Source organism: Marmota flaviventris, chromosome 3, assembly GCF_047511675.1.
Source record: "Marmota flaviventris isolate mMarFla1 chromosome 3, mMarFla1.hap1, whole genome shotgun sequence".
Classification (NCBI taxonomy): domain Eukaryota; kingdom Metazoa; phylum Chordata; class Mammalia; order Rodentia; family Sciuridae; genus Marmota; species Marmota flaviventris.
The window spans coordinates 75,823,233-75,848,324 of NC_092500.1; the positions used below are offsets into that span (position 1 = coordinate 75,823,233).

The 25,092-nt window shown below is 36.6% G+C and overlaps 1 protein-coding gene across 1 annotated transcript in view; it reads left to right on the forward strand.

Annotated features, from left to right (window-relative positions):
• Positions 1-25,092, forward strand: part of Slc2a13 (solute carrier family 2 member 13) — a 336,133-nt gene that overhangs the window by 246,623 nt on the left and 64,418 nt on the right. The window contains exon 7 of the mRNA XM_027934245.2: positions 19,361-19,486. Coding sequence (XP_027790046.2) covers positions 19,361-19,486 — 126 coding nt within the window. The remainder of the gene's footprint in view (positions 1-19,360; positions 19,487-25,092) is intronic.

A 25,092-nucleotide genomic window follows, 5' to 3' on the forward strand; every position in this document is an offset into this window, starting at 1 on the left:
ATAGTGATTTGTTGTTTGTTCTTACGACTTTATGTTTAGGTTAGGTGCTATGATGGTATGAGGGTTAGTATGTCTTGGCTACTTTAGAAGATTGCTCTACTGAAGGGGGATATTAACAGGCGATTGGATCAGGGTGTTTGGTAGTAGCTAGGTATTTAGGAGCCCTATAGACAGTCTCAAAACATTCACCTATTTGCATTTAGACAATTACATGTAATGGAGGACGTAATGCTTGGGATGAAAGTTGGGGGGTAGGAGAAGGAAGGTGCTCTTAAAAAGAAAGAAGGAGAAAGAGATAGATAGATTAGAGGAGAATGGAAAGAACAATACAACGTGAAACAAGAAAGAAAGAAGGAAAAGGGGAGAAAAGAACAAAGAGAGAAAAAAAATTGAAGTCTTAGAGATCCATTTTCTTCTCTTCCAGTAGGCGGAGCTGTGCCCTCCGAGACGAGCTTCTTCCCTCTATGTGCCGACAGCAATCCCTGTAAGGCGGCTCCTGGGAGTCTCTCAATCCTGTTAGTCCAGAGCCATTTCACTTCTCTGGCCCCTCCCCCCTTCCTCCTACCAGCCAGCCAGCCAGGTCCTGTTCAGCGGAGGCGGTTTCCCAAGGATCTGATTACACATGCAGCCCCACCACGTGTCCTATTTCCCAAACGACTGAGCACTCTCTCTGTCATTCATCTAAGCCCCAGTGCTGTGGTACGGTGATCTGGGAACCAACAGTTTAATTTTTCCAGACCCCTTTGGTGGGCACGCCCCCAGAAATTGGCGGCTAAGACCTTGGGTGTCGCCGGTGATGGTAAGGGGAGTTGGGGATCGGGAATCCTCTCTGCTTCCCTACAGACACGCCCCCGGAGAGATTCCCGAGGTTTCCCGGCTGCTTGTATCTGGAGGGGGTGGTAGTCACACACCTGCTAAAGTGGATTCCGCTGGGAAGGAATTCTGTCAGCTGAACTCCGGTGACGTCACCTCTCTGCTATGGCAGGCCCCAGGCTCCTTGCCAGACTGTCCGAAGGGAGGGGTGGGACTGGTCCCTCTCTGGTTGGTTTCAGTTCCCGGTTCGCTATTTCATGAAGACTTGGCTAGAGACCTCTTCCTAGAGTCCCTGCGCCACTCCTGCTGAGCTGCGCCTCGGAGGCTAGCCGCCCAGTCGCGGGGGCCGCGGGCGGGCGGCCGGCAGTCACCGAGTTGCGCGGGCAGCAGCTGGCGGGTCTGGACCTCTGCGCCGCGTGGCAGAGATTCACTCGTCTGGGGCAAACTGTTACATCCAAAAATCCTACTAATTCCCAGCTGGTCTCTCTTCGGTGGAATTTTGCTAGGAGTTTCTCAGCAGGTAGAATCTAAGCGTATCCTTGCGTCTCTCTGACCCCGTTATTGAGGAGGTACTGAAAGCGCTGCCTCCCCGCCCGCCTCCATGTTGGATCCCCCTCTCCTTTCGTATTATATAAATGTGTAGGCTTTTGTTTTGGCTTGCTATATATGATTAGAATAAACTTCGTAAATTAATATCATTACTTTTTTTTTTAATTTGAAATTCCAATGAGAACCAGAGTGGTCTTCTACTTTTATGTAAGCTGATAGTGCCATGGTTCATTTCAACTTCCAAAAGTAGTTACTATTATACTTTTTAAAAATTATTTTGTTAATATACAGAGGCTGACCTATTTTTCTTAATGCCTAAGCTATTGAAAACCTTATCAATGCAGTGGAGAAAGTCAGCCTTTTTTAAAAGCCAGTCATCCAAATATATATTAAAATAATAATGCCTTTTGGTTTCCAGTAACTACTCCCTGACCACTGCCTGACTCCTGGTTATTCTAAAAGGCTTCTCAAAGTTAAGCAGTGAGCTAATGGAAGTTAGCCTGGCCAAAACAGAGAGCATGGTAGAGTGATGATATGTGCTGGAATGACAAAGCCTAACTACAGTTTGTATTGCATTTTCAAAGAAAATGTGGAAAAATACAGCAATCCAAAGTTCTTAACCTGTGGGAATAAAGTAAAATAGTGTACACTACCACTCTGAGAGATTTTTTTTTTTTTTTTAAATAGCCAATGGAGTCTTCAAATCCCATCTGGAAGCAAAGAGAGGAGTAGCTATATATAAAGTTACTCAGGATCTACAGGATCTTTGAAGTTTAAATTATTGAAAGACAAAAACCATAAATTGAACAGATACCAGAAAAGGTTAAGAAATTTACACATGAGTGAAATTCAAATGATCATAAATCTGTATGATTCTAAGAGGGACAGACTTGGTAATTATCTGTCAGAGAAGTCAGGATAACAAGTGAGAGAAGAAAAGGCAGGGGAAAAAGAAGAAGCTTCACTATGCAGATTCCCTTTTAGGAAGAGTTACAAAGGAAGGGCTTCCTATCTCAATCAGATATGTGCCGAGTTAAGACAGAATTGGTCATGAGCATCGCAAAAAAATAAGTTCACAAAGCCAAATAATCGTGACAAGTCGTAGCCCTCACTGACCTTGTCATACCAGGTTTACTTTGTACTAATGAGAAGCAGTGCACAGGTATGGAAGCCATTTGGTGGGTGGATTAATGAGGTGAGATATTAACTATTATACTTTTAGGTCACCTTTCATGACATCCAAGTTTTTGAAAGGACCAGCATGTTTGCTACATGAAACATTCACCAATGAGATTCAACTGAGGTGCTGGGGACATTCAGCATTACCAATTTGCATTCAGATGTTCACAGTCTTTAGGGACTATTTCCCAGTTTCATTCTTTTACTGGGCAAATATTACTGAACACTAACCAGGTATCACATATTGTGCCAGCTATTAAGAAAACAAGGCATAACTTGATAGCCTCTCTTTAGAAGTAGGCAGGATCTCTGAAAGTCTTCTGTTTACATTTTGAACAATACCTAAGTCCTTTATCTTTAGAGAGATTCATAAGTTGAAGCAGAAGCTGGTATATCACAATATAGTTATGATTGAAGCGTGTGCGTGTATGTGTGCATGCGCGTGTGTGTATGTATGTATTTAAGCATATTGTTAATCATTAATATTAAATATATTATTATTATCAGTAATTATTAATTATTAATATCAGTAATTTTATATAACAATGGCTTAAGTAAGAAAGAGTTATCTCTCTCTTTCTGGTAAAATAAATTCAAAAGTCAGGAGTTTGGGATCAAACTGTGCTATTCTAGTGTCATCTAGGATCCAGGCTTCCATCCGTTGGTGTCCCTGATATATGTATCCTTCACAAGTGCAGTACATGACCCAGGATGACTGCAAGGGCTCCACCATCATGTTTCAAAAAGCCAAAGGAGAGGATGTAGAAAAAGCAACACTTCCCACGTGAATCACCTCCTTTTGAAATCTTCGTGAAATCATATGCAATACTTCTCATTAGCCAGAATTAGTCCCATTGCCCTATCAGTTGGAATAGGGACTGGGAAATGTGTGCTTTTATTTCGAAGAGCAAAGTGTCCAATTAAGAATTCTTTTACAAAGAAGAAAGAAAAAAATTAATATTATATAGACCACAAGCAGTCTTTGCCACAATAGTGGAGCTACGGAATCTATTAATTTTATGGGACACTTATGAGTGGTTCTCCTTAATAGGAAGGTCAAATTAGTTGACCAAATAGGGCCCTACCTCGTTTCATGGTTTAGTTCACTTTATAGTCATTAGAAGTCGAAGGTCAACTTTGCAGGTGGTAAGAACTGTGGCAGCCTTAAGTATTTTACCTCAAACTTTGGAAGGGAGAATTATTGAAATCTCTTTCGTTTGCCCTGTTTATTTGACCTTTAAAACCAGTAAAACAGCTGCTGTTCATTATGTTTGTTCCAAATGAGTGATTTAGCAAAGGTTCATCTATTCACTTAGGGCAGCCACCATTTGTTATGTGGTTAACACTGTGTCAGTCACCAGGAGCTTTAAAGCCTCTCTTTTTTTTTTTTGTCTCAGCAAGACAGATGCTATTACTTCTCCCATTTAAAAATTTACTATTACCAGGTAGATGCTATTAATTCTCCCATTTTACCAGTTGATTCTGAGGCTTAAAGAGGTTAAATGAATTTGAAAGATCACATGGCGTGGTCAGCTGTAGAACTAGGTTTTCACTGAGAAAGGTCTTTCTCCAAAACCAAACTCTTGGCTATCTTCATTCTGAACTGTAACAATCTTGTGGTATGATGCTTCTGCTGCCAGTGGAGGGTGGTACATACACTTTGGGAAGGAGCCAATAATTTTTTATCATCAAAGGCCAGTAGAGCTAAAAATGCATATTTGGGCATATTTTCTCTCATTCTGTGAAGCTGAGATTCTTTTTATGAAATACCTTTTTTGACAGTTGTATTCTATCAGACTTAAGAAGTTTGGTTTTCATTTTGTTAATTTTGTTCATGTATTTTCACTTGCCTATATTCAGCTCAGAAAATTATTTTACCACCATTTTTTAGATCATCAGTAGAACTTTAATATAAAAGCAGTGCCAAAGATAAAGCAAAATCATCTAAAATATTTTAAAATATTCAACTGCTTAATTTTCCTAAAAGCGGAGTGGTGTTATTCACATGGTTTTGAATATGAGCATCTGTTCTATGTTGAATTGAGGTAATTTGGTTTTGTTTGTTTGGTGTAATTGTTTTGAGGCCTCTGTTACACAGGTAGATGAATGCAAAAAAAAAAAAAAAGTCATTTAAGGCAAGAAGCAAATATAGACGCAATGTACTTACAAAGTGATATACCCTTTAGGCAAATTAGACTATATCTGAACACTCAGATGAAAAAAATGTAGACCATGAAAGCTGTTCTCTCCTCTGTTTCCTCCTCTAATTAGGGAGATGAATTATACATGTGCATCTGAATATTTTCCTTAAAGAGAAGAATCATCGTGTGCTGACATTAGTGTTTTGATTTATCCCCAACACCACTCTACTGATTACAAACAGGTTTCATCCACCTTGAATTCTTTTAATTTTGTGAATTTTATCATTGTCAGAGCACATGATGATTAGATTAGACAGAGTCGCTGGCAGCACAGGACATGATACTCAGGGGAATGACTTCTGGGCTCTCTCATTTCATCTCTATGACACAATACAGCTTCCAAATTAAACATCATTTCTAGGGCTACAAGGGATGACTGTTTCTCACATCCTCTAAAACAATGCTCACTTCCTCCTTTACTTTCAAACATACAATTTCCCACAAAACTTAGAACCAAACAACAGTGGAAAAACTGATAAGTGAAGCAGTATAAACCAAAATGTATTTTTCTTTTTGGTCTTATTGTCTCTGTGTGAAACACATCTGAAAAGCCTAGTGCTAGATATTATTGCATTTGGTATAAAACATAAAAAGACTTGGTCACCAAGCTTTCTCCTTGATGCATAGGGAGATGCACAGGCAACATTTAACTATAGACCCATCAATTACCATAGTAAAAAAACTGATAAAAAGGGGTGCAAAAAAGAGAGATAATATTAAAAACTGTTTACTCAGGTAAACACAAAGTGCTTTTTTAAGCACTTTAAATGAGCACAAAGGCTGCTCATTTAAACCAGCCTCTTTTTTATGTTAACATAAAGGAAATATGTTAAAGGCAATGTGGACTATCCATTTACAAAGAATGCCAAATACTAGATCAGATTTCAGTTTTTGATACTCCAAATATTAAAAGTTACATGGTTCTGAATTAAAATTGATTCTCATTTCTAAATTTATTAAACTAGAAACCATTTTAACTACTTATCAAATACATTTTTTTTAATTTTTAAAATCAGGAATTTACATTAGTCCATAATAAAATCTATATAGTCTTAAGTTAGCTGATCTGAGGAGTAACTATTGTTTGACACAAGATTTCCTTAAGTAGCCAAGACCACCTGGAATTTGCAATCTGCCTGCCTCAGCCTCCCATATACCTATGATTACAGTTGGTCACCACCATGCCTGGCTTTGAGGAGTATTTCTAAAGCGTATTTTGGGGAGGATAAAATTGCAATAATATTGTAAGCAAATATTAACTTAGAAACTAAGTAAATACTTCTTCCTTTAAGTATTTCTTTGTTTCCACTAGAAAAAAATAAAAATAATATTTGTGGTTATGGTTTCTATGTAAGGAGGGATATTTATGAACACCTCACTTTAAAAATTTTGGCATTATGTGCAAAAGTAATGTATTACTGATCATGAGAAGCTTTCTTTAGTACAGTGCTTAAATCTGACTTTATAGTTGATCCTAAACGGTACAATTATCAAAGGTCTCAATCTACTCTATGCCTTGTAATGGAAAAAGAGTTCTCAATAACTAGAAAAGTTCATGTTATGAGTACTATTCAAAAACTGGCTTCTCGTGTCAAGTTGTATGGCTTGTTAACTGCATTTGGAGAAGGAATGTGTAATGTGTATTTTACAGCTTTTTCAAGGACAAGTCAGTGCTTCCACAAATACAAACTCAAAGGCAAAATCAGGCTTATAAAAGAGTTTTCAAGAAGTGATTAGCCCCAGACAACTGTGTTCCTACATTGTTTTAATTTACTATTCTTTTCAGTAAAGTTTTGTGGCCTCTGTGTGGAATATGTGTTAACACACCAGTGATCAGTTAATAGTGTGTGTGTGTGTGTGTGTGTGTGTCTGTCTATGGTGTTGGGGATTGACCCCAGGGCTTCACACATTAGGCAAGTGAGGTACACTCCCAGCAGAGTTTGTAATAGTCTGATAAAAAGAACATACTGATAACCTATTTGGCAACAATCATATACTGTAGTTCATAATCAGAATCATTCACGGATAAGTTCAGTGGCATAGCAGTCAGTATAGGATAGTAATTTCTAATATAACTATAAAAAATAGTATTTGTGTTTTAATAAAAACTCAGCTCATGTCTCAGAGACCCAGACAAATGGAAGCTCTGCCATTTTATGATGCATCTCTTACTGCAGGTCTTCAAGGTTCATCACACAGGTAAAATATAGAGCTGGAGAGCAGAGCAACAGCAGATAAATGTTTTAGCCTACAGTTATTATTTCTGCGTTGGTTGTTTGGCCACAAATACTCATGTGGCTACTCCCAATTTTAAAAGGGCAACAAATTGTAATTCTCTGTATACCTTCAAATAAAGGACAAGTTGATATTGGAGAACATTATTTTTACATGTTCTGTGGTTTATTTGCTATTTTATTTGTAGCCAATATTTCCATATCATTCTTTCTAAAAAAAAAAAAAACATAGAAAATTTTCTTTATTCTGACTGCATCACTATAGTAAGTAACAGCATTGTTACCGCAAAAAAAAAAAAAAAAAATTCCTTTAACAATGCCCATTAGAAAGGACACAATTTTTCTATTTACAACTTCTACTGACTGGAAAAATTGACCGTTTCTGTACCAATTACATTAGGTGAAAAAAATATATATCAAAAAATGTGCAGGAATTAAAGTTTGGCAAATTTTCAAAAAGTTAAACAGTTACTATATGACTCAACAATTCTCCTGGGTATAGACCCAAGAGAACTGAAAATGTTTGTTCACACAAAATCTGGTACACAGATATTCTTACCAGCATTCATCATAATAGCCAATAAAAGTGGAAATAACTCAAATTTTTCACCAACTAATGAATGGATAAACAAAATGTGGTATATGTTATAATGGAATATTATACAGCTATAAAAAGAAATAAAGTACTGATACATACTACAATATGGATGGAACTTGAAACATTAGCATTGGGTAAAAAACATCTAGGAACAAAGAGCATATCTTAAATGACTCTATTATATATATGTCCATCATAATAGGGGAATGCTGGGGAAGTAGGAACTGAGATGTAGATAATTTATTTAGGGTAATGAAAATATGCAGGAATTAGATAGTGATAATTTCACTATTGAAATATACTGTATTATAAACTTTAAAGTGATAATTTTATGTTATAAATTTTGTCTCTTTTTTTTAAATGTATGTGCCATGTGGCATTCCTTCTCCACAATGTTTTGGTCTTTCTGCCTCCATTTTACTGGGGAGTATAACCAGTGCCTCATATCTATATCTAGACAAAATAATAGAAGATTGCAGATCTATCCTAGTATCACAGTATCTGCATCTTCAATGACACAACTCTAAATTTCAAAACACTAAAGTCTAGAAGTATCTGATTTGGAGTCAGAGAATCTTTCTTAGGGAAGGGCACAAGTCTCTCAGAAGCTTGAGTTCCGTTTCCTCTGTAAAGAGGAATGGTAATGCATTCTTTACCAAGTTACAGGAAGGAGCAAATGACACAAGGCATGTTAAGTGCTTTGTGTACCATATGCTGCTAAGGTTAGTATTTATTCTTTTCTTTCTGGTTTAAATTTATCTAATTTCCCTTATATTATGTAGCCTTTCCTGTAAATAAACTTATTATCAAAAGCTGAATATTTGAAATCAACATGCTTAAGTGTCATTCCCAGCCTTGCCATATTTTACTTGTGTGTCCTTGCTCGGGTGATCTAACCTCTCTAAATCTCAGGTTTCTTATTTGTATCCAGGGGAAGTTAAAGTCTCTGAGGAGCCAAGGTAGGGTTGGGCACAATGGTGCATGCCTCTGATCCCAGTGACTTGAGGGGCTGAGGAAGTTGGATTGAAAGTTCAAGGCATGCTTGAACAACTCCTTATGTTGTGCCAACAAAGGGAGACCCTGTCACAATGTTGAAAAAAAAAAAAGGTTGATGATGTAGTTCAGTGGAAGAGTGCCCCTGGGTTAATCCCCAGGACCAAATAAATAAATAAGCCAATATAGCGGATGAGTGAGAACATGCCTTCCTGTAGTAAGCATTCTGTGATGTAACCACAGTAAGGCCTGTGGTTAAACTCCAGAATCCTCTTCAGACTCACAAATACTTAATTGCCTTACTTGGGTCTCTGTGCAAACCTAGAACTTCCAAACTCTTAAATCTTCTTTCTAATACTTCTTTTATGCCTGTTCAATAAAGATAATGTGTGCTGTCACCAGAGAAGATTAGTTACTGGTTTTTCTTTTTAAGGTAGCATACTACACACTAAATTAGATTGGATGTGTTGGTGACCAAATTATATGCAAATCTGATTTTACTCCCAAGTTTATCAAATTGAAAATAAGTCACATATAAGTGTATATATGTACATGCTTATCTATCAGAAACATACATGCATATACATGTCATCTTACATTTGCCAAGTTGAGGTTTAATTATCAAACCTTTGACATAGCTAATAGACTATAATAGCAAAGCACTTGGCCCCATTGGGTGGACAGTCATGGCAAATAGGGTTTTCTTCTTCCCGCCCCCCTTTAGAGAGTTTGTTGGTATACTTTCTTGAAACAAAATGAAAGAACTGAATCAAGATTAGATAATTACCAGAAATTAGAGCCTCACATACTAATACATGTCAAAAAACAAAAACCACTGTGATGACTACCATTTTTTGCCCCCATTGGTTAGTGTCAGTGCCTGTTGCTCAATCAGGACAGGAGCCTGCTTGCTTTGAATCTGTAGGCCTCAGTACTATAATTATTTTGTCCTTCTAACTCAGGAATCAATTGGTTTTCTTTTTAACCTCAGCTTCTAAGAGAAGAGATAAGAAAAATGCCCATGTTCCAGAGAATTCCAGACAGTTTTATATGGATTTGTTCTGTTAACTACAATTCACAGCTTGATTCAGACTTCAGTTTTGTTATTTTCATCAACAGAGCTGTGAAGAACCATGTACAATATGTCTAACAGAAATACAGAGAGAACTATCAAGTCTGCTCTCTGTATAAGTGACATCCATTCATCTCTTTACTGATTCCACAGTTTTTGCTGATCATTTATGTATCTGGCAACATGCAAATCACTTGGAGTAAAAAATGTACGAGAAAAGAAAAATCTTTGCCTTGAGAAGGTTGCAGAGCATTTAGGAAAAGCAAACATCATAAGGCCTTAGAGAAATATAATGGGATTAATAACACTAGAGTTTGGGGATTTTCTGGTAGCATGGTCATGCATCTAATTCTACTGTAGTCAAGAAGGTTCACAGAGGAGGCCCTGATGAATGTGAGTTCGAAGCTTAAGTAAGTATTAAAAAAAAAAATTAGGTGAAATTAATAGTCCAGACAGAGAAAACATGACAGCATGACATACTCTAAATCCTGCAGTTTGTTTGCCCTGGCGAGGGCCAATGATACTTGTTGAGAAATACAAGGAGAAATTGACAAGAGAAGCAGGGGTTAGGTCATTCCACAGTAAGAAGCTTGGTTTTCACCTGATAGGCAAGAAAGGATATTACAGGATTTAAACAGGAGAGAAGCCTGCTCAGGTTAGAAATAAGGCATTGTAGGAGGCAGAGGAGAGGGAGTCTAAATAGGAGCACTCATTTGAAGATTACTGAAAGAGAATGAGAGCTGGCAAGGGTAAGAATGGCAATCAGAGGATCTACACATTTAGTGCTCAAGGACTTAATAGATTGGGTGGGCATTTAAATGTGCATGGTCTAAGACCATGCTCAGGTGTTCTGATTGGCAGGAAAGCTAAAGATTGAACTTTAGGTCTGTAGAGTTTGAAATACTTGTGAAAAACAAATGGCTGAACAGTTGAAAATGTGGATCTGGCACCTAGTAGGGAAGGGACACAAAGTAAAGAAATGCCTCATGGGGCCTTACTGTATCGCTTACGGTAATGGTCACATCAGCTTGATGTTTCTCAGCAGACTCATAAAAATAGATTGCCTTAAACAGAACCAAAGGTACAGAAAGAAGAGTACGATGCAGCAGTCGGAGATGGGAGGAACATAAGGGAAACCATGCTGCTGAACCAGAAGATGAGAACATTTTAGGAAAAGGGGAGTATTTTTAGGAAATTTTATCACAGAATGATAAATTAACCCAGAAAAGTGCTCAGAATTGATATATAGAGGACCACCAGCAATCTCAAAGCAGCTTTAATGGAGTGGTGAGGCATGATTTACTTCATGAAATTAGTACCAATGGGTAACCAGCTTTTTAAATTAATTTCCATTCATTTACTTAAGTTCCTTGAATTTTTTTTTTTTAACTATTCTAATGAGTTGTCTACTTATACGGTACAAATATGGGGAGGAAATCTGATACCCACACTCAGGGAAAGAAGTTTGGAGTTCTGGAATTGTTTGCAATAATGATATAGAAATAGGGCCCTTCAGATGGCTCCAGAAAAGGCCCAGAAGCCCCCTATGGTTGGCCCAGTCTTCTCTCTTAAATCAGATTCCAGGTCACCTGCTCAAGGCAGTGAGGATATGAAGAAGGAGACGGTAAAAAGTAGGGAAGTTTGGGATAGCTACCGAGGGAAACTGAAGATGCTGTGCAAATCAGGGGATTAAGTTCATTAAAAAGAAATGACTGGGCACAGTGAATTGTGGAGAATAAAGGGGATCTGTGGCAATGGATCATCCTGACACCTACTTTTGCCACCAAGAGTTTCCTGAAATTCCCAGCATACCAGAGGCAGGTATTTTAAGACCACACTGTTCTTAATGCTCCATCACATTGGGCTTAATGAGACATACTTAAAAAACAAATGGGCTGTTGTCTAGAGGGCTGAATTTCACACTCAGCTTCACATACTAGAAATTCAAAATGTGTAAATTAATGCAAATCAATTTTTAAAAGATTTTTGAGGAGAAGGTCCACTTGGTTAAGACCATTGGTACCCTGTGAACACATGCACAATTGAGTGAATGAAAATAGGCCACCTTTTCCTCTCCCTTGGACACTGCACTGCCTTTTTTTCTGCTCTTATTTAGTTTAATTGGAAACATTTTAAAGTTTTAGAACCAGTTTTGTTCTAAATATGTGAAAGTGGATTTGTCCCCATTTCTAAAAAGAAAAGTCAGAGATTGAAAAGGTAAATCTTGGGCTGGGGTTGTAGCTTAGTGATAGAGCATTTGCCTAGCACATTTGAGGTGGGGGTTTGATCCTCAGCACCACAAAAAAATAAATAAAGATATTGTGTCCATCTACATCTAAAAAATATAAAAAAAAGAAAAAGGCAAATCTTCTCTCTGTATGACTAGCAAGAAAATAACCTTTTGGTTCTCACTGTCTTCATGGTCTGGATTAAGTATCTGCCAGTCTCCTCTTGGTGTCTTGTGACCTCTTCATTCACTTCTCCCAGCAGCTGCATCCACAGTAGAGCTGAATCTTTGATTGTTGTCCAGTCTCCTCAAGAAGCAGAACATGAATTCTGGGCTCACTTAATTTACACAGATTTTCTCTATTGCAGTGTTCTCTTATTCTGAAGTTTTGCAGGTTATAATTTAAAAGAAGGGCCTCTTTTGTGGCTCTTTTGTGTTGTTTCAAGGAATGTGGCCCCTGCAGTTGGTGTTTATGAAAGCAAATTATCAAAAAAAAATTATCCTATTCCATTTTAGCTATTGATTGAATGTTTACAAGTGGCAGCTTTTGCCTTTGGCTTTTAAAAATCAGTCTCAAACTAACATAACTTTTGACAATTAGTTTTATATGATTTTTATCTCATTCTAAAACTGACTGATTTAATTACCTCAACCCACCCACTCCCAAGTTATTTTTTCAGATATAAGCAGAAACAAGCTAATGAACCTACTGTAATGCTTTGTAGAGCTGTTGGGCACAGTTCATCTAGTAGATGCATGGGGGATCCAGCCTGCAGTAGTGGGCTGGATGTTGCTCTGCAGGCTCAGTGGAGGCAAGCAGGGTCTTGTCCCTTAGGTCATCACAGTTTGTTTTGCAAACCAGCTGGTAAAAAACATTGTAAGTTCTATAAAAGAAATGTGTCCAGAGACAAGCAAAGGGCCATACTACATATGGTTTTGTCTGAAACTCAAGATATTTTGTATCAATAGGGAGGAATCCCAGTTGATTTAATTCATTCAGCATTTGCTTTTCTAAAGCCTAATCCTTTTGTAAATACCTTTCTAATTTTTTTGAAGAAGTAAAAAATCTTAAAGTAGGGTACAACTGTAATTTCTGCCCTTGTCGTCCATATATAAGAGTGAATATTTGTGAGATGTTATAGCATTATAATGTTTTCACATTGTTAAAGTTTGTGAATTCAGGGTTACATTCTATGTATTTCTTTTTCTTCCATGTAGACTCTTGGAAATGCATGGTCCCACAGAGATCATGTGCTCTGGAGAAAGAAAGCTTGAAATCTAGAATTTAGAACTCCCCCCATGTAACACTGTGAAAAGGGCAAATAAGCTTAATATCTGCTTCCTTCCCCGCCACACACACACAAACACACACACACACATACACAAACACACACACTTAATTCTATGCTTAGAATAATCTTATAAGCATCAATTTTGTGCCAATGTGTTTTGAATCCCAGTTTTTATATTTAGAAAACCTTGTGTGAATGTGTCAGATCACATTCAACAAAGTTTTAAAGAGCAAATCATGAATGAAAAATAGTTAGCCACTTCTGGAAGTTGTTCTATATTTTTTAATGCCATTTGTTAAAGCCACAGTTATGATACATGTTCTCTGTAAAAGGTCAATTAGCAGATCCCCAGGATATTTTTGTGTTACCTTCAAATGTCAAGTTGAAATTGGGAACGTTGTTATATTGGGAGAAATTTTGCCATAAAGTAGTACATGGGATGGAAAAAAAGCTGGGTCAAAGATGAGAGAGTGGTAGGAAATTTTGTCTTGCCTTCAGAAGCCTGAGAGCCCAAAGTCCAGTGCCAATTCTCAAGCAGTGGCCTGCTCCCTGGGGTGTTAAGGAAATTGAGCAAATTTTAATGATTATTTCCTTTTCACTGAGAGAACTCTGTGAACTAGCCTTGGCAGGGGTGCAGTATGGAGTAGCAGAAAGGACAGTTTTCCCTGTTTTTTGAACACAGGAAAAATTTGAACCTCCACATAAACGATGGGGGTATGTCCAGGAGATGCTTTAAAGTATAAAGAAAATAAAATAATAAGTATGATGAGATATCTGGTCCTGTTGATGGCCAGAGGGAAAAAAATTAATCTCTTGTCCAGGGATAACCTTGAACTCCTGTTTTTCAATGCCCTGAGGAAAGGAGGTGAGGACAAATATGACTTTGTTCCTCTCTGAGCTTAAAGCTGAGAAATGAAACTGGTTAATCAATTCTCACTATGAATTAAGATGTAGGGAAGAAAAAGTAATATCTTTTCCTTACCTATATCAAAGGTAATGATTTATACCTTTAACAAAAATAAGATTAGAATGAGAAAAAGAAGCATAACAAATTCTTTTAACCAAAGTTTTGTGTGACATAGGAAACTTCAGAAATGAAGCCCAAAGACCCACAAAAAAAAAAAAAAAGTATGGTTGGAGAACAAAAGGGTGTAACTTAATGGTAATAACCTGGGGAGCTCAGCAAGGCCTGTGTGTTCAGATTCTTTTCATCAAGTATAGACTATAACCACTCTGAATGAAGGTCCTGTGTCCTACTTTCAGAGAACTTCAGTGTAACTAGGCTTCTGAGGAGATAAGCAGGATAAAGAGTATGACCTCGAAGGTGCTATATTATGGGGTAGTATGTCCTGATTCCCAACAAAGACAAGGCTATGATGTGTAGAAGAATAAGGGGTTGAAATTGTGGGTGTGTGGGGTATCAGTCTTGGACATGTGGAGAGTTAGCAATTAGAAGCTTCTGCCAACAGTGAATCCAGCCAAGTTTGAATACTGCAGTGTGTTCTGTTTGTTTTTGCAGCACGGGGATTGAGCCCAGGGCATCTTGCATGTGCTAGGCAATTGCTATCCCACTGAGCTACATTCCCAGCCTATATGTAAATGTGTCTTTATTATTATCATTATATCTTCTTGTGTTATTTCTCCACCAGTACAGAATAGCTTGTGTATAGAAAGGAAGAAGAAAGGTGATTGGAAAGAACCAAACATGAAGTTTTGTAGAGTGGCTATAACAGAAGAAACTAAATGTAAAACATTTAAGATTTGGTGAGAGTCATTAGAGGGATTTAGCATGAAGTTTTTACAGAAGGAACAAAGACTTGAATGTAATGAAGGATCAGAGGGAAAGGAGCATTGAAGGTTTATAAGAGGTAGAAGAGCAGAGCAATTGTTCTCAGAGTAAGGAAGCTTGAAGGAAAGGTGTAGCAAATCTGCAACATGGAATCTGCATACGTCTTCCAGATCAATGATTACCAAACTGTTTTAGTTAGCCTTTCATTGCTGTTACCAAAAATATCTGACAAAACAATTTAGGGGAGAAAATGTTCCTTTTGGCAATCAGTTTCAGAGGTTCAGTCAATGGTTGGACAACTCAACAACTCTAGGCCTAAGGTGAGGCATAACATCCTGGCAGAAGAAAATCAGCTCAGGACATGGCAACCAGGAAGAGAGAGAGCTCCACTCATCAAGGACAAATGTAAACCCCAAAGTCATATTCCCAGTGACCTATCTCCTCCACACTGTACCTACGCAGTTACCACACATATATCAATGGATTAATTTACCAATAAGGTTACAACTCTCATAACTTGATTGTTTTACCTCTGAACATTCTTAAATATTGTCTCACACATGAGCTTTTAAGAGGCCCCCTCATATCTAAACTATGACACAAACATTTTCTATAATGAGCCAGAGAGTAGTTATTTTCTGCTTTCCAGGCCAATATGGTTTCTGCTACAACTTCTCAACTCTCCCCTTAGATCATGAAGGCAGTCTTAGACATTAATTAAATGGGCATGGTTGTGTTCCAGTTATCTTTGTTTACAAAAACAGGTTGTTGGACTAGATTTTTCTCAAGGATTGTAATTTGCTGATTGCTGTCACAGATGATGACAATTCCCAGGATGTGGATGATGACAGGCTGAGCTGAAGACTGTTAGAAACTAAGAGCTTAATGTCCCTTAAGGTTAAAATGTTGGCTGGGTATAGTGGTGCACTCCTGTAATCCCAGCAACTTGGGAGGCTTAGGCAGGAGGATCACAAGTTCAAGACCAGCCTCAGCAATGTGGAGAGGCCCTTAGCAACTTAAGGATAAAGGGCTGGAGATGTAGATCAGTGGTAAAGCCCCTGGGTTCAAATCCCAAGGACAAAAAAAAAGTAGGTAGGTAGATAGATAGACAGTATACGGATACATACATACATATGAAAAACATCATGACCTAATAAATCTTTGTAGAACACTCCATCCAAGGACAACAGAATAAACATATCCTTCTTAAGTATGCAAGAAATACTCTCCAGGACAGACCATATTACTAAACCATAAAACAAGCCTTAGTAGAGGACTAAAATCATTCCAAGTATATTTTTGACTCACGTGGAGTGATATTAAAACAGAAGGATTGTGGGGGCGTTCACAAATATGTGAAAACCAACACACTCCTAAATGGCTAACAAGTCAAAGAAGACACAAGAAATTAGAAAAAATACTTTGAGATCAGTGAAAAGAACAACACAGAATATTAAATACAAGATGCAGCTAAACCAGTGCTTAAAGGGAAGTGTACAGTTTTAAATGCCGACATTGAAAGGAAAGAAAACTCTCAAATCCATGACTTAAACTTCTCCCTAAGGGGAAAGAAGGAGCAAAAAATCACAAGCGTCTGAGAGGGAATCAAATAGCTCAGATAGGGAAACTGGCCCTTGGTAAAAACAGCTTGCCATTGTAACTGGACATTAGGCTAGGAGGGTGGGTCATGTGTTTCCATTGAGAAGATAATGAAGTTGCTTTCTGCTGCCTTTTATTTTCTTGATAAAGCTGGACTTGAAGTCATCTGCAGAGTACAGGAAAATGGAGCATTGGAGGTCTGAGGATAGTGAAGGAGAGTTGAGATAATTTTCATGCACGGTGATTAAAATAGTCCTCTGTAGAAAAAAAAAAACAGAAAACTACTAAAAGTTTCAAGTTTATTGAGGATGATTTGAGTTTGATGATCATGAATTATAAAATAATTACTGTACTGATTTTGTAAGAGTCATCTTGCTAATTCTCTCTCTCTCACCTCAGTACTTGGAATGAACCCAGGGCTGCTCTACCACTTGGCTCCATTCCTAGTCCTTTGTTTTTCTTTCTTTTCTTTTTCTTTTTTCTTTTCCTTTCTTTTTCTTTTTTTTTTTTTTTTTTTTGAGGCAGGGCCTCACTGAGTTGCCCAGATGGCCTCAAATTTGGTGATCCTTCTACTTAAGCCTCCCAAGTCACTGGGATTACAGGCAGATGATTCCACCTCCCCACACATGGGGGGCGGGAGGGAGGACACTATTGTTCTGCCCTGTAGTGTGATTCCTGTGGGTAAAGGCACAGAAAAGGCAAATGTTTGTATTCGTGTAGGGCTACAGTTTTGTTATATGGGTGGGATGAAATAATAGAAGAGCACAGAAGTTTAGGATATTGAAATGATAGGTCATGGTCAATAAACTGGATAAGAAAAAAAAAAAAACTACAGAAAAGGAGGAAAACAACAAATGAATATAGAGGGGTCAGTTAACTAGCAGTCACCAGAAAGTCTAAAATCCAAATCAGCTCTGCAAAGGTAAGGAACCTTTGTTCTTCCTCAAATCTCTGTGCTAGCACCTGCAATAGGTGATAATTTAATAAACAAGCAGAAAAATGTGAAATTTTAGTCAGATATGGATTAGTGATAACAGGAGGTTATTCATTCTGCATAACATGTGCCTTGATATGTACATATAGTATGTTCCCACTAATAATTAGCCTTATTATGCTTTTTTGGACTTTTATAGGAACTATTTATTTTCACAGAAATATAGAGCCATTTTCTGCAAATGCATGAGTTGACCTTTTCCAAGTGAATATCCTTTGAGGTCATTGCACAATTAGGGTTGTTAGATTTGACCTAATATGGGAAAAATACGCAGACAAAGCACTAGTAGAAATTATCTTCCTTTCTCTCAAAGCCAAAGTCTAAGGACACTGGCTTCTGATGCCTTCAGTTGTTTTATTGTGCTTATCACCTGTGTAGACAGTTTTATATTTACATTGCTGAATCACCTCTCTAAAGTATATTGACCTTTCAGTAGGTTTTAAAAAGCTTCTCTTTTGCTTTTTGTCTAGGACTAAAGTGTCATTCAAAAATAGAGATGATTGTTTACCAAAGCAAAAGGTTACATAAGACTGCTAAAATGATAATAAATCTAGTTTTTAAGCCATGCCAGTTTTTTTTAAATGAATTAATTGAATCAAAGAGTTATTTCAATTTTGAGGATTGAGAAATACTGTCCTTCATATCGCTTTTAGATGACTTGCATGTCTTTCAGATATGTTTTCTTCTCATGCCCCATAGTAAAAGTACTTATAGAAAGTAGATATTCATTAATTCTGTCCTGTTGATCTTTAATAATAAACTAAGCCATTCTCTGAAATGTGCTTCCCTCTACCTCTTTGCCTGGTAAATTGCTTTTATAATTTACTTCAGATATCACCTCTGAAATTATTCCTAGCTCTTACAGGCAAAATGAATAGGCCTCTGTCCTTTGAGTAGCTTACACCTATTTTCTGTTGTGTGTTCATTATGTATTATACATCTGTTTCTCATTCTTGCCTTTTGTCTATCAAGGAGCAGGGACTTTGGCTTATGCATCTTTAGTGTCTCCAGTGTTTTGCAATGAAGTGTCCTAAAACCGATAGCAAGAAAACTTGTTTCAAAGCTCACTGTAGGCCTAGGTTGAGAAACTCTACCCACTTTAAAATTTCCCTGCAGCTAGGATACCACTGTCAGGTGAGCAGTGATTAACTGAATATGGCCTCATGATCCAGCCAGTAGAAGTGATTAACTCATAGAAAGATTAGCCTTTTTTCCTGTACCCATTTTTTAAAATTGAGAGTAATACTTAGTCAACACTCTATGTGTTTGTTAAAACTAAAACTGTCAATCAAAATATTAACAGTGGCCATATTTGGGTGATATTTCAGTTTAACTTTTTTCATTAGGTATCCATTTTGTCTTTGTTTGACAAAATGTTTGTTTCAGGTCTTATTTTGGGGAAAAAAACTTAACTATTTCCAGTTTTTTTAATTATAGTACATGTGGAAACATTGATGAGAAAAAATACTTTAGGACAATTTGGAACCAATCAGAGTTGAATCAAGATGAACCAGTCTGTGGTTGAGGAAAGCAAGTTTATTTGCTTCAGGTTAACTGGGACTCTTCTCTATCCAGTCTCTGAGATCCAAGCCTCCTCCTTCTCATAGTGGTTTCCAAAGTTGCTCTAGCCAGGATAGGGTAAAACAGAATTGACCAGCCACCTGGCTCAGCACATGTCACTTGCCTTGGCCAAAACCAGTCTCAGAGACCAAATCCTACTGAAAAATAGAATGGAAAATACAGAAAAGCACCTGGAATCTAGTATATGGTAAATACCAGTTGTCTCTGCCAACATGACCATAATTCTTTTTATTTTTTAGTTACTGTAACGAATGTATGTTGGATCCAGACTGCGGTTTCTGTTACAAGATGAACAAATCAGCTGTCATTGACTCTTCTTGTGTGCCCGTTAATAAAGAATCCACAAATGAGGCAGCCTGGGGCAGGTATGTTACTCATTACTAAACAAAAGAATGTCTAATACAATTTTAATATGAGTCTGATTTCTAATATTTCAGGGTGTCTTGCACCGGTTCTTTTTAAGCTGCATGTACCGGTGATGGGTGCAAAGCGTTGCACCTGTGTAGTTCATACTTTCAGAGAAGAAAGCACTCAGGCCCAGACTTCTGGAGGCCTGAAGTCCAGACTCAACTCTGCCTAATAAACCACAGTAATTGGGATCTTTAGTTTAAGGCAAATATTCACAAATATTGCCAAGGCAGTTTTGCCACTATGTATTATATACCTACGCTGTAAAATTCCAAACTAGAATTTCCTGAACTTAATGGTAATTGTAAGGTCAAAATGAATTAATGCCACTTTACATACTTTCATGGAACTAATTTTTCTAGAGTACTTTCCTAGGATTCAATGAAACTAAGCAAAATAAGGATAAAATTTGGAAATCATTGGTGTGCAGCCTGTCTGGTAGCCTGTATCTCTTTCTAACAGAACATATTAGTTTATAGTAGAGACATAAATGAAACCTTTATATAGAATAAATCCTTCCCACATTTATGAACTAATATTCATATTCTTAGACACATAAAATGTGTAAATGTACAAATGATATGGCTTTTAACTCTTCTGTGGTTTAAATTCTCATTAAAAGGAGTAATATGCTCTCATACTGTCTACCTCATAGTACCTATTATAAAGGCAATTGAATCTTTAAAGTACTTGTATCGCCTGTGAACTATAAAATATAATGTATTAGTATTAATCGTTATGCTGTTACCATTAATCATTGTATTAGGGAATTACTCCAAAGAAGTAAACTTTATGGTAGTTGAGGGAAAGTCCAGACTGCATTTTAAATATGATAACAACAAAGAAAGATGTAAAAAAAATGCAGTTGTTATTTTAAATGAACCTTTAAAAGAACTGTGAGTATATGTAACTAGTTTATAGCTTTAAACCCCTAGCTTTTGGTTTTGTTTTTCCCAGGAGAGAAAGTTACTAGTCTAGAATCATGAACATGTGATGAATTCTGTTTAGCAATAATAAATGAATATGGTTTCCCATATTTCACAGAATTAATCTGTAAGCTTATTAGAAATGTCTACTAATAAATAGTAAGGAGTACTAAAATTAGATGTATTTCTCACCCTCAGTAGGTTTATAAGTCAGAAGCTTCAAAACTAGAGTTTTATTCTTATGTTTTGCAAATAAATTATATAGCATTTTAGTGGAAATGTATATATTAGTGGGTTTTTTGTGAAGAACAATTTAAAAAGTTATTCTTACATTTTATTTATATTTTTGTATCATTATCCTATGACTACATACACTACTAGAGAAAGATGAGGCACAGAAAATAAATAAAACTAACATAAGAAAATACTTAAGAATTTCTATGTTTATAGCATATTGTTAGAATAATCTCAAAGCATTTAGAATAAAGAAAAATAAAATCACAAATTTTTCTTACTCTTTCTTCCCTCTGCTGGAAAACAGCCTTTCTCTTAACCTGACCACTGCTGTTGGTTACATCAGTCTTTGCTAAAAAGAGATCAAAAACGGTGGGATGCATTCACTGTGAAAATTCTTAGGACAAGTTTTCCATTTGTAAGACTACTATAAAGTACACCATCAGGTAAACAAGAGAAAGCTGTACATGTGAAAGATGGCCAAATGAATACCTACATTACAAAACACCCCAGTTTTTGAAAGAGAATTTGAAATAATATTTAAAAGAAATAAGGGATATGATACACTTTTGTGAAATTATGCTGAAAGCTATATGCTATAATGTGTACACTGTCTATGTATATATGTATATATATAATGTGTTATCAGTAAATTTTGAAAAAAAAACTAAAACCTACAAACCTACAGTTCAAGATACATAGTAGTATAGAATGTGGTATGAGAACTTAACATTTAAATTATGAACTATTAAAAGGAGAAACAATAAAATCAAACTAATAAACAGAGGAAAGACACACACACACACAGAGAATGATGGTTAAGGGAAATCACAGAAAATCCAATAGAACTGAATATAAACTTAACTCACTACAATAAAAATACAAACCAATAAAGCACCCCAATAAAGGCAAACATCCTCATACTGAGTTTTTTTATTTTATTTTTTTAAAGACAGCTATTCACTATTTACAAGAGATCACAGAAGGGATGGAAACACAATGAAAACAAATAAGTGCTAAATCAAAAAGAAAAAAAAATAGCAGAAATCAAAGAACTTTGGAAATTTAAAAGCTTTATGTAAGATTTTGTGCACTTAACAAGTAGAGTACTTCATTCTTTTCAAGCAAATCCAGAACACTTATGAAAATTTTCATGTTCAAGCACAAAAAATAAATTTAATAAATTTATATAAATGCATCTATTCCAGAAGATTCTAAATATATTCAAATAACCAATACCATGCAGAACACGTTTTCTAATCAAAACGCAATAAGTTTGCCAAACAATAACACAATAGTTATCACCTCTTCTACTTCAGCTTGGAAACTAAATACAAAATCTAAACTTCAAGTTAATTAATGAATTAAGAAGACAACTGAGGCTGTGGCTCAGTGGTAGAGCGCTTGCCTAGCATGTGTGAGGCACTGGGTTCGATTCTCAGCACCACATATAAGTAAAGGAATAAAATAAAGGTCTACACATCTAAAAAAATTTTTTAAAAAAAGAAGTCAGCATAATGGAAAACAAAATTCAAAATCAATAGTTAAACAGATCCATAAGAAATTAGAACTAGAATAAAGACCAAACCTGCCGAGGAAACAGAGGATAATAATTAGAAAGATAAGTGAGGAGTGAAATAAAGCAAAGAAGTACTAGAGAGGATCAAGAAATAAAGATGGTTGAATTTAGAGAACAATAGAATGAAGAAACCTCTGGCAATACTGATCAAGCAGTAAAAAATGGACAAACAATAGTTGGTGGGGGGGAGGCATAGAAGAGATAGCAAAGATTGTTCAAATCTTAAGAGAATTCCATGAATAATATTCTCCAGTTCAGGTGAGGATGGCCTAGAGGATCTGAATGACTTTCTAAAAGTCAAGAGGCCCGTAGACCACCTTATTTGGGGGCAGCATCAGTTAAGTAATAGAAAAACATACTTTTAGAATGAAGTGATTATAAATTTGGGCTTTCATTATTTACCTCATAGTTTGGTCCTGGGACAGACTGGGTGTCTCTGAGCCACATTCTTCATCTGTAAAATGGAAACAATATAATTGTTGTGCTGAACAATATGGTTGTTAGGAAGATCAAATAAGAGCTTATCTGAAGATATTGTGAAAACAATGCTTTATAAAAATATCTTGTATGAATTTTTCTTTCTCAGTAATGTGTTTTCTCGTCAGTAACAGGTTTTGCATTACAATAAGCATTTCCTAATAGATAAGTGCCTTAGAATACTGTTTATGTGTTTGTGTCTATTCATCCACCTCCATACCTCCTGGCTCTCTATATATACACCATAAATAATTCTATTTTGGAACTTTAAACCTGCTGACTAAAAATATCACTAATGAGGGATATTTCTTAATGTGCTTATTCAGTATTTGTTTCCTCTAATACAGCATTTTGCTTTGTAATTAGAAACACTAAAATAGCTAGATAGATTCCCTATTTGGCAATCTATTGTTCATCGTATTCATTCAGCAAAGATGTTTTTCTCAGAGCCGTGCTGTGCCACAACATTCAGCCTGTTTTCTCTGCATCTGACCATTTATTCTCCTGTACAGAATTCTAGTCAAGGTAAACCCCTTGCCATCTCCCAATGTCCACTATGACTTCCTGCCTCTTATACCTTTCCTCATTCTGTGCATTCTGCCTAGGATTAACCACCCTCTTTCTCCTTTTTGATCTCTGCTTGAGTTATAATCATCATTTTTTTCCCAGAGCAGATGTTGCTTTTTCCTTGCAGTCTCCGATTAGCCCCAGAAAACAATGCTTATTACATCCCCTCCGTCCTCTGGCACGAACATTGTAGTAAACTACAAGAGATATGTCGTAGCTACAAGATTAATGATAGCCATGAGGCCTGTTCAAGCGTCACCCAGGGCCAACAACACACGTTACTTGACAGTATGATATAACCTGGCCCAGGGATTGCCCGGAAACTAGGATACCTCAGTGCACACGCAGCTCTTTAGACATCTTAGAGCAAAGCTCACCTTGACAACAAGTTTAACCTCCCTTGGTGAAACCTGGAAACCAACCCATACTGAATATAGGTATAAGGGGAGAAGAATCACCAAACTTTGAGAATGGTCTCCAAATGGAGACCCCCACACAGGAGGTCATCTGACCCCTGGTTGGTTGTGACCTATGCCATCAGCCTGCTCTGGTGTCTGACTTGTTACAGCACTGCCAGAGCAGCCATGTCTGGGACTCATCTTTGATAGGAGTCAGAAAGGGAAAAGTTGCCCATGAGGAAGCTGGTTAACTAGGACCATCAGAACCCCAAACAAGGCATTTATATAACTTGTATGGTAATTATACTGGCTAATGTGTATCTTCTTGCCTAAGATAGAAATTCCAATACCTGTGCCCTGCAGTGTTTTTAAACCCTGAGTAATTTGTATACATCAATAATTTTAAAATTTTGAAAGTTTGAAATTAGCCATAGTTCCAAATGAGAGGTTATTATATTCTAATCATTTCATTTGAGTTACCTCTTCTACATTCATACTTATTTTTAAGAAATGAAACATGTAAAAGAAAAAATGAAAGTAATAGAATTTTAATTAACAGAGTGTCTGTGCTTACCTAAGACCGTTTTAGATTTTAATTTTATTTATTTATTTATTTATTTATTTATTTTTATTTGCATTTCTGGGGATTGAGTCCAGGGGCACTCTGTAACTGAGCTACATCCCCAGCCCTCTTTATTTTTTGAGTCTCAATAAGTTCCCCAGGATGGCCTTGAACTTGAGTTCCTCCTGCCTCAACCACCTGAGTAACTGGGATTACAGGTGTGCACTACCATGCCCAGCTACTGAGAGTATTTAAAACCCTAAAAACGGTTTTTATAAAATTCAGCCATGTACTTTTCAAGTGTGTTACTGCATACTAAATATTGCTTATGGTCATGCTACATGAAAATTACTCTTTAAAAAATTGTTGGAAGACATATTCAGCAAATTTCCTCAAAACAATCCCCAGTATACTAGAGAAGCAATAAATATATGGTAATAGCATATGACCAAGAATATTACAAATGACGCCAAACAACAAAAATTGAGATGTTTTCCCTTCATTACCTCTGTTGTTGTTGTTGTTGTTTAACTTTTAGAGAGATATATTAGAAAAGGAAATTTACCATTAATAAACAAATATGTCAGAGCCTGGGATTATAGGTCAGTGGTAGAACACTTGCAGAGCATGTACAAGGCCTGGCATTCAATCCCCAGCCCCACAAATAAATAAATACATATCTACAGGTATTTATAATTTTTACTAATTATTTTTATTACAGGGCAAAGACCTCCAGGTGTGCTCCTAATGCCATCAGAATTCAAAATTAATATATGCAAGCTTACTTTTTATATATAGGAAAGCAGACTAATATAGAATA